This window comes from Ranitomeya variabilis, chromosome 6 (assembly GCF_051348905.1).
Source record: "Ranitomeya variabilis isolate aRanVar5 chromosome 6, aRanVar5.hap1, whole genome shotgun sequence".
Classification (NCBI taxonomy): Eukaryota; Metazoa; Chordata; class Amphibia; order Anura; family Dendrobatidae; genus Ranitomeya; species Ranitomeya variabilis.
In genome coordinates this window covers 41,050,729-41,063,522 of record NC_135237.1, presented here as the reverse complement: position 1 = coordinate 41,063,522, position 12,794 = coordinate 41,050,729, and the positions used below count along the sequence as shown (strand labels likewise).

Genomic DNA, 12,794 nt, shown 5'->3' with positions numbered 1-12,794 from the left:
CAAGGTGGAGCTGCTGGCCGTGGTGTGGGCTATGACGGAGCGGTTCGCTGAGTACCTGGCCGGTTCCGAGGTGCTGATACGCACGGATAACAACCCATTGGCACATCTGGAAAATGCAAAATTGGGTGCCCTAGAACAGCGCTGGGTAGCCCGGATGGCCAAGTACAGATACCGTATCCTTTACAAGCGAGGAGCGGAGAATGTTCATGCTGACGCATTATCTCGTCTGCGGAAGAATCCCCCAAGGACTAACCGAGATGAGGAGCTGGAGGGAGAAGAAATCCCCTACGCCATCGGGGGCGCTACTCGGACGGCTGTGAGCCGGGAACAGACCGGGAACGGAACGGCTACAGGACTGTTGGTTCAGAGTCGCGATGAATGGATACGTGTTGTGAATTTGGATTCTGGGCTCCCCCGGTGGCTACTGGTGGAATTGAACTGGTGTTGTCATCTTCTCTGTTCACCTGTTCCCATCAAGATGTGGGAGTCGCTATATAACCTTGCTGCTCTGTTAGTTGCTTGCCGGTCAACAATGTTATCAGAAGCCTCTCTGTGCTTGTTCCTGCTCCTAGACAACTACTAGATAAGTTGGACTCTTGTCCATGTTTGTTTTTGCATTTTTGTTCCAGTTCACAGCTGAAGTTTCGTTACTGTGTCTGGAAAGCTCTTGTGAACAGGAATTGCCACTCTGGTGTTATGAGTTAATGCCAGAGTTTTAAAGTAATTTCTGGATGGTGTTTTGATAGGGTTTTCAGCTGACCATGAAAGTGTCCTTTCTGTCTTCTGCTATGTAGTAAGTGGACCTCAAATTTGCTGAACCTATTTTCATACTACGTTTGTTATTTCATCTTAATTCACCGCCAATACATGTGGGGGGCCTCTGTCTCCTTTCGGGGTATTTCTCTAGAGGTGAGCTAGGACTAATATTTTCCTCTGCTAGCATTATTTAGTCCTCCGGCTGGTGCTGGGCATCTAGAATCAACGTAGGCATGCTACCCGGCCACTGCTAGTTGTGCGTTAGGTTTAGTTCATGGTCAGCTCAGTTCCCATCTTCCAAGAGCTAGTTCCTATATATGCTGATGCTATGTTCTCTTGCCATTGAGAACATGACAGTTTGACCGGCCCACTAAAGGGTTAAAATCCTTGGCTGAGAAAGGAGAGAAATAAGAAGTCTGCTGAGAATTTTATTTTTTTATTTTTTTTTTTTTTCTCCTTCTAATCTTTGAATGGCTCTGTGTCCACCTGTTTGTAATGGATCTTCAGAGTGTAACTGCAGGTTTGAATAATCTCGCCACGAAGGTACAAAATTTGCAAGACTTTGTTTGTCATGCACCTGTATCTGAGCCGAGAATTCCTTTGCCGGAATTTTTCTCGGGGAATAGATCTGGGTTTCAGAATTTTCGAAATAATTGCAAATTATTTTTGTCCCTGAAATTTCGCTCTGCCGGAGACCCTGCACAGCAGGTCAGGATTGTGATTTCCTTGCTCCGGGGCGACCCTCAAGACTGGGCTTTTTCATTGACACCAGGGGATCCTGCGTTGCTCAATGTGGATGCGTTTTTTCTGGCCTTGGGGTTGCTTTATGACGAACCTCATTTGGAGCTTCAGGCAGAAAAAACTTTGATGTCCCTATCTCAGGGGCAAGATGAAGCGGAAATTTACTGTCAAAGATTCCGTAAATGGTCTGTGCTTACTCAGTGGAATGAGTGCGCCCTGGCGGCGACTTTCAGAGAGGGTCTCTCTGATGCCATTAAGGATGTTATGGTGGGGTTCCCTGTGCCTGCGGGTCTGAATGAGTCCATGACAATGGCTATTCAGATCGATAGGCGTTTGCGGGAGCGCAAACCAGTGCACCATCTGGCGGTGTCCACTGAGAAGTCGCCAGAGAGTATGCAGTGTGATAGAATTCTGTCCCGAAGCGAGCGGCAGAATTTTAGACGGAAAAATGGGTTGTGTTTCTATTGTGGTGATTCTACTCATGTTATATCAGCATGCTCTAAGCGCACTAAAAAGCTTGATAAATCTGTTTCCATTTGCACCTTACCGTCTAAGTTTATTCTATCTGTGACCCTGATTTGCTCTTTGTCATCTATTACCACGGACGCCTATGTCGACTCTGGCGCCGCTTTGAGTCTTATGGATTGGTCCTTTGCCAAACGCTGTGGGTATGATTTAGAGCCTTTGGAGACTCTTATTCCTCTGAAGGGGATTGACTCCACCCCATTGGCTAATAATAAACCACAATACTGGACACAAGTAACTATGCGTATTAATCCGGATCACCAGGAGATTATTCGCTTTCTGGTGCTGCATAATCTACATGATGATTTGGTGCTAGGATTGCCTTGGCTGCAATCTCACAACCCAGTCCTCGACTGGAAAGCTATGTCTGTGTTGAGCTGGGGATGTAAGGGGGCTCATGGGGATGTACCTGTGGTTTCCATTTCATCATCTATTCCCTCTGAAATTCCTGAGTTCCTGTCTGACTATCGTGACGTCTTTGAAGAATCCAAGCTTGGTTCATTACCTCCGCACCGAGAGTGCGATTGTGCCATAGATTTAATCCCGGGTAGTAAATACCCAAAGGGTCGTTTATTTAATCTGTCTGTGCCTGAACATGCTGCTATGCGAGAATATATAAAGGAGTCCTTGGAAAAGGGACATATTCGTCCATCGTCATCTCCCTTAGGAGCCGGTTTTTTCTTTGTGTCAAAAAAAGACGGCTCTTTGAGACCATGTATCGATTATCGGCTTTTGAATAAAATCACTGTAAAATATCAATACCCATTGCCGTTGCTGACTGATTTGTTTGCTCGCATAAAGGGGGCCAAGTGGTTCTCTAAGATTGACCTTCGTGGGGCGTATAATTTGGTGCGAATCAGGCAGGGGGATGAGTGGAAAACCGCATTTAATACGCCCGAGGGCCACTTTGAGTATTTAGTGATGCCTTTTGGTCTTTCAAATGCTCCGTCAGTTTTCCAGTCCTTTATGCATGATATTTTTCGCGATTATTTGGATAAATTTATGATTGTGTATCTGGATGATATTCTGATTTTTTCGGATGACTGGGACTCTCATGTCCAGCAAGTCAGGAGGGTTTTCCAGGTTTTGCGGTCTAATTCTTTGTGTGTGAAGGGTTCTAAGTGTGTTTTTGGGGTACAGAGGATTTCCTTTTTGGGATATATTTTTTCTCCCTCTTCCATTGAAATGGATCCTGTCAAGGTTCAAGCTATTTGTGATTGGACGCAGCCCTCTTCTCTTAAGAGTCTTCAGAAATTTTTGGGCTTTGCTAACTTTTATCGTCGATTTATTGCTGGTTTTTCGGATATTGCTAAGCCATTGACCGATTTGACTAAGAAGGGTGCTGATGTTGCTGATTGGTCCCCTGACGCTGTGGAGGCCTTTCGGGAGCTTAAGCGCCGTTTTTCCTCTGCCCCTGTGTTGCGTCAGCCTGATGTTGCTCTACCTTTTCAGGTTGAGGTCGACGCTTCTGAGATCGGAGCTGGGGCAGTGTTGTCGCAGAAAAGTTCTGACTGCTCCGTGATGAGGCCTTGTGCCTTCTTTTCCCGTAAATTTTCGCCCGCTGAGCGGAATTATGATGTTGGGAATCGGGAGCTTTTGGCCATGAAGTGGGCTTTTGAGGAGTGGCGCCATTGGCTTGAGGGGGCCAGACATCAGGTGGTGGTATTGACTGACCACAAAAACTTGATTTATCTTGAGACCGCCAGGCGCCTGAATCCTAGACAGGCGCGCTGGTCATTATTTTTCTCTCGGTTTAATTTTGTGGTGTCATACCTACCGGGTTCTAAGAATGTTAAGGCGGATGCCCTTTCTAGGTGTTTTGAGCCTGACTCGCCTGGTAACTCTGAGCCCACAGGTATCCTTAAGGATGGAGTGGTATTGTCAGCCGTTTCTCCAGACCTGCGGCGGGCCTTGCAGGAGTTTCAGGCGGATAGACCGGATCGTTGCCCACCTGATAAACTGTTTGTTCCTGATGATTGGACCAGTAGAGTCATCTCTGAGGTTCATTCTTCTGCGTTGGCAGGTCATCCTGGCATTTTTGGTACCAGGGATTTGGTGGCAAGGTCCTTCTGGTGGCCTTCCCTGTCACGAGATGTGCGAGGCTTTGTGCAGTCTTGTGACGTTTGTGCTCGGGCCAAGCCTTGTTGCTCTCGGGCTAGTGGATTATTGTTGCCCTTGCCTATTCCTAAGAGGCCTTGGACGCACATCTCGATGGATTTTATTTCAGATCTGCCTGTTTCTCAGAAGATGTCTGTCATCTGGGTGGTGTGTGACCGTTTCTCTAAGATGGTCCATTTGGTTCCTCTGCCCAAGTTGCCTTCTTCTTCCGAGTTGGTTCCTCTGTTTTTTCAAAATGTTGTTCGTTTGCATGGTATTCCTGAGAATATCATTTCTGACAGAGGGACCCAATTCGTGTCTAGATTTTGGCGGGCATTCTGTGCTAGGATGGGCATAGATTTATCTTTTTCGTCCGCTTTCCATCCTCAGACGAATGGCCAGACCGAGCGGACTAATCAGACCCTGGAGACATATCTGAGGTGTTTTGTGTCTGCTGACCAGGATGATTGGGTTGCTTTTTTGCCATTGGCGGAGTTCGGTCTCAATAATCGGGCCAGCTCTGCCACTTTGGTGTCCCCGTTTTTCTGTAATTCGGGGTTTCATCCTCGATTTTCCTCTGGTCAGGTGGAAACTTCGGATTGTCCTGGAGTGGATGCTGTGGTGGAGAGATTGCATCAGATCTGGGGGCAGGTGGTGGACAATTTGAGGTTGTCCCAGGAGAAGACTCAGCTTTTTGCCAACCGCCACCGTCGTGTTGGTCCTCGGCTTTGTGTTGGGGATTTGGTGTGGTTGTCTTCTCGTTTTGTCCCTATGAGGGTCTCTTCTCCTAAGTTTAAGCCTCGGTTCATCGGCCCGTATAAGATATTGGAGATTCTTAACCCTGTTTCCTTCCGTTTGGACCTCCCTGCATCCTTTTCTATTCATAACGTTTTTCATCGGTCATTATTGCGCAGGTATGAGGTACCGGTTGTGCCTTCCGTTGAGCCTCCTGCTCCGGTGTTGGTTGAGGGTGAGTTGGAGTACGTTGTGGAGAAAATCTTAGACTCTCGTGTTTCCAGACGGAGACTCCAGTATCTGGTCAAGTGGAAGGGATACGGCCAGGAGGATAATTCTTGGGTGAATGCATCTGATGTTCATGCCTCTGATCTGGTTCGTGCCTTTCATAGGGCCCATCCTGATCGCCCTGGTGGTTCTGGTGAGGGTTCGGTGCCCCCTCCTTGAGGGGGGGGTACTGTTGTGAATTTGGATTCTGGGCTCCCCCGGTGGCTACTGGTGGAATTGAACTGGTGTTGTCATCTTCTCTGTTCACCTGTTCCCATCAAGATGTGGGAGTCGCTATATAACCTTGCTGCTCTGTTAGTTGCTTGCCGGTCAACAATGTTATCAGAAGCCTCTCTGTGCTTGTTCCTGCTCCTAGACAACTACTAGATAAGTTGGACTCTTGTCCATGTTTGTTTTTGCATTTTTGTTCCAGTTCACAGCTGAAGTTTCGTTACTGTGTCTGGAAAGCTCTTGTGAACAGGAATTGCCACTCTGGTGTTATGAGTTAATGCCAGAGTTTTAAAGTAATTTCTGGATGGTGTTTTGATAGGGTTTTCAGCTGACCATGAAAGTGTCCTTTCTGTCTTCTGCTATGTAGTAAGTGGACCTCAAATTTGCTGAACCTATTTTCATACTACGTTTGTTATTTCATCTTAATTCACCGCCAATACATGTGGGGGGCCTCTGTCTCCTTTCGGGGTATTTCTCTAGAGGTGAGCTAGGACTAATATTTTCCTCTGCTAGCATTATTTAGTCCTCCGGCTGGTGCTGGGCATCTAGAATCAACGTAGGCATGCTACCCGGCCACTGCTAGTTGTGCGTTAGGTTTAGTTCATGGTCAGCTCAGTTCCCATCTTCCAAGAGCTAGTTCCTATATATGCTGATGCTATGTTCTCTTGCCATTGAGAACATGACAGATACGGCTGCAACAGGAAGACCAGGAACTAGCTCCATTGCGACAGTGGATAACGAATGGTCTATTGCCCGTGAGAAGCCCTGGACAAACTCTCCCGTCAGACCTGAACCTTCTTCTGCGGCAGTGGGAGCGCCTAACTCTTCAGGACGGGCTCTTATGCCACTTAACCATGGCTCAGGCAGATTCCGAGCCGACCTGGCAGATGGTCTTACCAGGGCCCGTGGTGGCCGCAGTTGCTAAAGAAGCTCATGAGTCCGGGGCACACTTCGGAGTGAAGAGGACATTTAAGTGGCTGCAAACTCGGTTCTATCATCCTCGGCTGCTTGCGGAAGTACAAACTGCCTGTAGACAATGTCGACAATGTGAGCTAACCAAGTCACCGGAGGAAAGGGCGCCTGTGCAGAGCATCACGACGTCTGCCCCTTTTGAAGTATTAATGATAGACTACATTACCATTGGAGCAGCGCATCAAGGCTACGAACACTGCCTCGTTATGGTAGATCATTTTTCAAAATTCGCGGTAGTCACCCCTACCCGTGATCAGACAGCTGAGTCGGCGGCGAGCGCTATCTGTAAGAACTTTATTCAAGTTTACGGCTGTCCGAGGCGAATACATTCGGATCAAGGCGCCTGTTTCTTGGGCAAAGTCATGGAAGAGCTGCATCGCCTCTACGGCATTGATAAGTCACGCACCACACCGTATCATCCCCAGGGAAATGGGGCTTGTGAGCGGTTTAACCGGACTTTGCTTCAAATGCTGCGTGCGCTAGAACAAGATCAGAAGGCCCGCTGGCCGGAGTATGTGTCGGACCTAGTGTGGGTCTACAACAATAGAGTTCATCAAGTCACAGGACGCACCCCGTATGAAGTGGTCTTTGGGCGCCCAGGAAAAGGCATGACAGATCTGGAACTGTCTTCGGAGGAAGAAGGCCCCCGAACAGGGATGGCTTCGTGGGTGCGTGATCATCGGCATCGGCTGCAGACCTTACACCGACTGGTACACACTCGAATTCGGGAAGTGGAGCATCGGAGCACCCCTACAGCAAAACCCCCAGAGTTCCGGCCAGGTGATCGAGTACTCGTTCGAGAGCAAAGACCGCAAAACAAGTTAGACCATCGTTGGGAAAAAACACCCTATCGGGTGCTTCGCCGTATAGACCCGCATGGACCTGTATATGAAGTGCAGTCTGAGGCCCTCGGAAGTACAGGTACTCGCATTCTTCATCGCAACATGCTCCGGTTGTGTCGCTCTGTTGACTCGGACACCCCGGAATCCGCAATCAGGGAAGAGCCACCTACGACTGAATCCCCCAACAACCATTGGTGGGATGAAGAAGATGATGAAGAAGAAGAACGGCGTCAAAATACTCCCCCTATCTCGACTACTACACTACCCCTGACCAGTCACTCTTCCGCTGACGACATTTCCCCAACACCCCCTATACAAGGACCCGAGCCACGACGTTCTGAACGTTCTACTGCCGGTAGACCCCCAACTCGCTACAGTCCTGACTTACACACCAGACAGACCCAAGTGTGGAACAATCCGTCAGGTGGGCGACCTGTCAGTGCGAAGGCCTCGCCCAGGGACTGGCGAGCATACAGGGTGGGGGAATGTAGGGGACAGGGACCTGGTGAGCTGTGCAGACGGGTGGAACCATTGTTGCCGGGAGTCGGGGTTCCGGGGGACGGATTTGAGGGGTGCATGGGAAGCCAGGCTCATGTGACAGGAGGAAGAGTGACGCAGGGAGAGGAGAGGATAAAAAGCAAAACGCGCGAAAGCAGGGGCAGAGAAGCGCGGGAAATCTCTGAGGAGAGGAAACTGCAGCGCAGTTGTTGTGAGTGTGCAGGCCGCAGTGAGACTTGCTGGAAGCAGGGGGAAAACGTGCAACAGACACTGCGGGCAACTACCAGAGCCCCCAAAAAGAGGCGCATTCGTCTTCAGCGACCCCCCAGGCAGAGGGGTAGTGCTGACCAGCTCAGGGACAGTATTACCGCGCTCCCTGAGAGCACCTTGCCAGAGAGTGCTACGGACTCGCATGGTTTCGTCTCAGCTGTGACTGATACTGATTATTCTCCTAATCCTCCTCAAAAAGACTCTTCTCTGGACTGGGAGGCTGTTACCTCGGATCAACGTCCGCCTGCAGGAGGGAACGCAGCACCGCAAAAGACATTCTGGACTCGACTCTACGCCTGGGCCCGTCGCCAGAAGACACCTCCTTCCTCCGCTATCAGGACTACGGCGTTGTCGGAGCCTCACCGTCAGGACTACATCGCTGAACCAGCACTGATAAGTGACCGTTGTTGACTTTATCTTAGTAGGGAGTCACTAGTGAGGCGCTGCCGCGTTCTACGGGTATAGTTCAGGGCGGTCATATAGTAATTAGGATTTACTGCGAGATTGTGTTCTTGTATATAAGTTCCCTGCGTGGAAAAACGTTTGTCATCTTTTTGGTTGGAAGTTAAAAAGAAAGTTAAAAACGCTATTTGCTTTCTGGCTCCTATTTGTCCCTGCATCCTTCTTTACCTGCGGTCCCTACATCTACATCAGCTACGTACTTAGAAGGTGCCACATATGGAACTCTTCGGAGCTCAGTTTGGGACTGATGCTGATCTGATCTGACAGAGACCACCAATGTGATCTAAGATATGTAAGAGATCAATTTTGGATTTTTCCTATATATTTCCCAATAATGAGATTCCTTATGAACAATATTTGAGTCAGGATTCACACACATATTGCATGTAGAACTCGACTATTCCAAAATCAAGGCAAAGCGTTACTATTTTGCAATATGGTACTTTGTAATATTCTCAGAAAAAAACACACAATATGAGCATAAAAGGAGGTAACAGAAAAAAGTATTGCAGGATACACAATGAAGTCAATAAAAGTCTATTGTTTTAAGACTAAGGCCGGGGTCACATTTGCGTGTGCAATGCGAGAAACTAGCACGAGTCTCCCGCATCAATACCTGACACTGCCGCCAGCACTCGGGACCGGAGCATTCAGCTGCATAGAAATACATGCAGCCGCACACCCCGTTCCCGAGTGCCGGCGGCTGTGCCGGTTATTGATGCTAGAGACTCATGCGAGTTTCTTGCATTGCACACGCAAATGTGACCCCGGCCTAAGACAAAACTTTCAAGCTAGAAACCTACTATTCTTGGCTATGGCTAAAACAGACTAGCAAATTTCTACCAGCGCATAAGAGGATAGACCACAAAACTCTGGAAAGAAAGATCTGCTGTTCGTGTAGGCTCCCAATCCCTTCCAATGCAAGAGCAAAAGTTTGGCACGCCAATATTACTTAGCTGAGTATATTGTTACGCAATCCAACATGTGATGTTTCCTTCATCTCATGTGGTCTTCATCAAATATCCGATTACACATATAGTGGGTTTAGCACATGTGGGATGGCGGGTACACTGTTAAGAAGTAATGGCACTATTGCTTTTTAGAGGTATACCTGCCATTTTACCTGTGCTAAGATAAGCATTGCACCAATCCATTCTCAACCTGATGAAGGCCACTTGAGATGGCTGAAACATCACTTGTTGTATCCTTGGATTGGGTAACAGTAAACTCATCTAATTTGAAACTCTCTACCTCTGTTAGCTCAGTATAGCCTAAAAGGACATACTGAAACTGGGCACCCAATGCAGACAAGTGTTTTAACAGCAGTCCATAGCCAAAACATTGTATACCACAAAATGCAGCCGTCGACTACCCTGATGTTTTTGGTACAGAATGATGTTTATCAGGCTTTATTAGTCAGTATCGCACAGTGGAGGACATTAGTTTTGGATATGAGTTTGTCCAAAATACCTGATTTTATACAACAAAGAACTGTGATATTGGTGCGAATGTATACACAGGCTCTTTCTCAGAAACACAATTTGTTCTGATAGTGAATTCACAAACCTTCCCATTCTAATAAAATACAATCTATGCAGTTTGGAGAAAAGCACAAGATCTGTGGCTGATGCCTCCACTAAAATCAAAGACATCCACTTGTTTGGAAACTCATCATTGATGAAGACATCCAGGAAATGATTATGAGAAGCCCAAGGAAATCAAAGCAGAAATTTTCCAAGCAGTACAATTTTGCGACCTGTATTGAATCAATTCACCAAAAACCATAAAGAGGACACTTTCAATTCAGGGTGATTTTATTTGGTCGGGAGTGAATAAGTAATGAATATCAGATTTGCTCATTATTCCTCCCTTTATAAAAATATAACCTTATGCAATTTAATTATAGATTTTTTTTAAATAATTCTGTAAGATAATGGATAACTTTACAGAACCTGTTATTAAGAGGCCCTTTTTTCGCTGCTCGCACTTTACCTTATCGCAGCCCTGCTCCACGCTAGCAGCTTGTTCATGATCCACAGGCAGTGGTTTTCTCTTGCAGATATATGGAAGCTTCTTCTCACACACCTTGTCTGCCCATTGACCATCCTAGAAATGAGACATTTCATTGTAAAATACCAGATTTGAGGAATTTGCATTTTTATAAGGTTATTCCCGACATCATAAATGGGTATTGTATGATAATACTTGTTAGTAAAAGCAATTTTTAAAATTTATATCTGATTAAAATTTTCAACTGTTTTTGAGATCTTAACATTTTTCTTTTTATTTTCAACTTTTTGCCTTGGAGTCTGACCAACAATGCTAAACAGCAAAACATGTTCAGCACTTAAAAGCTCTTATCTATTGGGCTTTAAAGCACTGGTCTGAAGCCAGCCGAGATCACTGAGGATTTGGAAGTTTGGGTCAGAAATGGAGCTCCCACCCCTGTTAAAGAGAACCTGTCACCAGATCAAAAGTAGGCAGTTTTGCTTTCATTTTACTCCTGCTGCTCTCCAATGTATGTTTTTTGTTTTTTTTCTTTAAATCCGTCATTCGGTTGCAGAGATATGGGCCATTTTATTTGGTGCTAATCTTTATGGTCTTTACTAAAGGGGTGTTACTCACAGGATCCTCTGGGGCGTGTCCTTAGGATGCTCTTCATTATTACACTGTGAGCCACGCCCCTTATGAAAAGACCATAAAAAGTAACAACAAATAAAAAGACCCATATCTCTGGAATCGTATGGTGGATTTAAAAAAACAAACAAAAAAACAGCATTGTCAGGGGAACAGCGGGAATAAAATAAGAGCAAAAACTGGACACTTGTGACCTGGTGACGGGTACACTTTAATTGTATGCTGGGATGAATGAAAATTGAAGAAATCCTGTTAGATCACAAATCTTGAATCTTTCTTTAAGAGTAGGATAATTAGTTTTGTAATTGATCTTGCCACATTAGGTCGTTAGGTAGAAATGTTATTTATGCCCAGGTTCACAGTGTCGTACCTTAGCAGATAAAGCCACACAGTCCTCCTGTTTGTTAGTCAGATGAGACGGTTCTCCTCTCTGCCATGTTGTAAACGTCACTGGGGATCCATCACTCCATTCAAAAAATAGCTGCGTCTTCAAGTCATTCAACCCCAGCCAAATGTAATCTGCCTCTCCTGGAGCAACACCAAAACATGTTTAAGTTTGGATAAAATAATGTTTCTACATAATGTTGTAATATGCATTGAATCTATTGCTATATATAGAGTTTGTATTATTAAAAAAAATATTAAAAATAAAATTGTCTGTAAAAGAACACTGTTCGAGTAGATGTTTGCTTTATGTCTGATGTTGTCTATAAGGCAGGCCCCTTTCACACATCAGTTTTTTGCTATCAGTCGCAATCAGTCAAATTTTGAAAAAAAAACGGATCCGGATCCGTTTTTTCTCATAGACGTGTATTAGCTATGGATTGCGACGGATGGCCTTACGTTTCATCCGTCGATCGCCGGATCTGTTGAAAATCATTTGTCCGGCGGCCGGAGACATCGGACAAAGTAACATTTTTCGTCCGATTGGCTAAACCAGATCTCCACTTTGCACTGATGAGGGGCAGTACCCCGAAACACAGTGTTTGCAAATTGAGATTCTGGTTTGGCTTTTATCCTAAGTCATGTGACAAGGCTCGTTAAAGGGTCGACATTGACTGTTAAGATTGCTACTTCCAATAGGTGGCACTAGAGTTCTAGTCCTCTTCCTCTCTGAAGAGACAATTTGCATATTTCCCAGAGGAGCATTGCGGCTTAAAAGTCTCCTAACCTCGACATGCTTAACATGTCACTCTCCGCAAGGAGAAACGATATATTTTGCATATAGTGATCTTGGCAAATATATGATGGCCAATGCTTAGGATTCCTGACCCCAAATGCAGAATAAGGTGGTAATAGCACTTTCTGGTGCCCCCTTTTGTTGATCACCTGAGGTACTGAGGTGAGACCCCCACCAATTACACTATTATGGGGATGTTTATAATAGATCATCACTGTAAAATCCTCAAAAACTCCATTGAGTTGTATTATGCTGTGTGATGACCTATTCACCAAAGTTAGTGACCTTCTACCGTTCTGCTATCTGTACTAACGCACAAAACTACTTACCAAACTCAAACTGTGATGTAATAAAGCTCGATTCTTCGATATTGTGCAAACTTGCAAGATCCCCCTCTTCTCTTCTGCAAGATAACATGGCATCTTTCCAAATTCTAGATTCTTTAATCAACGTATAACAGTATCCATTATAGGGTATCCAGGAGGCCGGGCAATTGATGGGGTCATTAATACCTGCAACAAGATATGAGACCATGTCTGACCCCTACATACACATAATACCATAGTTGGCCGTAATTTTTT

General features: G+C 45.9%; 1 protein-coding gene across 1 annotated transcript in view; it reads right to left on the bottom strand.

The window, feature by feature from the left end:
- LOC143781624 (macrophage mannose receptor 1-like) overlaps positions 1-12,794 on the bottom strand; it is a 91,402-nt gene that overhangs the window by 56,805 nt on the left and 21,803 nt on the right. The window contains exons 7-9 of the mRNA XM_077268308.1: positions 12,543-12,725; positions 11,404-11,561; positions 10,389-10,502 (exon numbers count right to left, since the gene is read on the bottom strand). Coding sequence (XP_077124423.1) covers positions 10,389-10,502; positions 11,404-11,561; positions 12,543-12,725 — 455 coding nt within the window. The remainder of the gene's footprint in view (positions 1-10,388; positions 10,503-11,403; positions 11,562-12,542; positions 12,726-12,794) is intronic.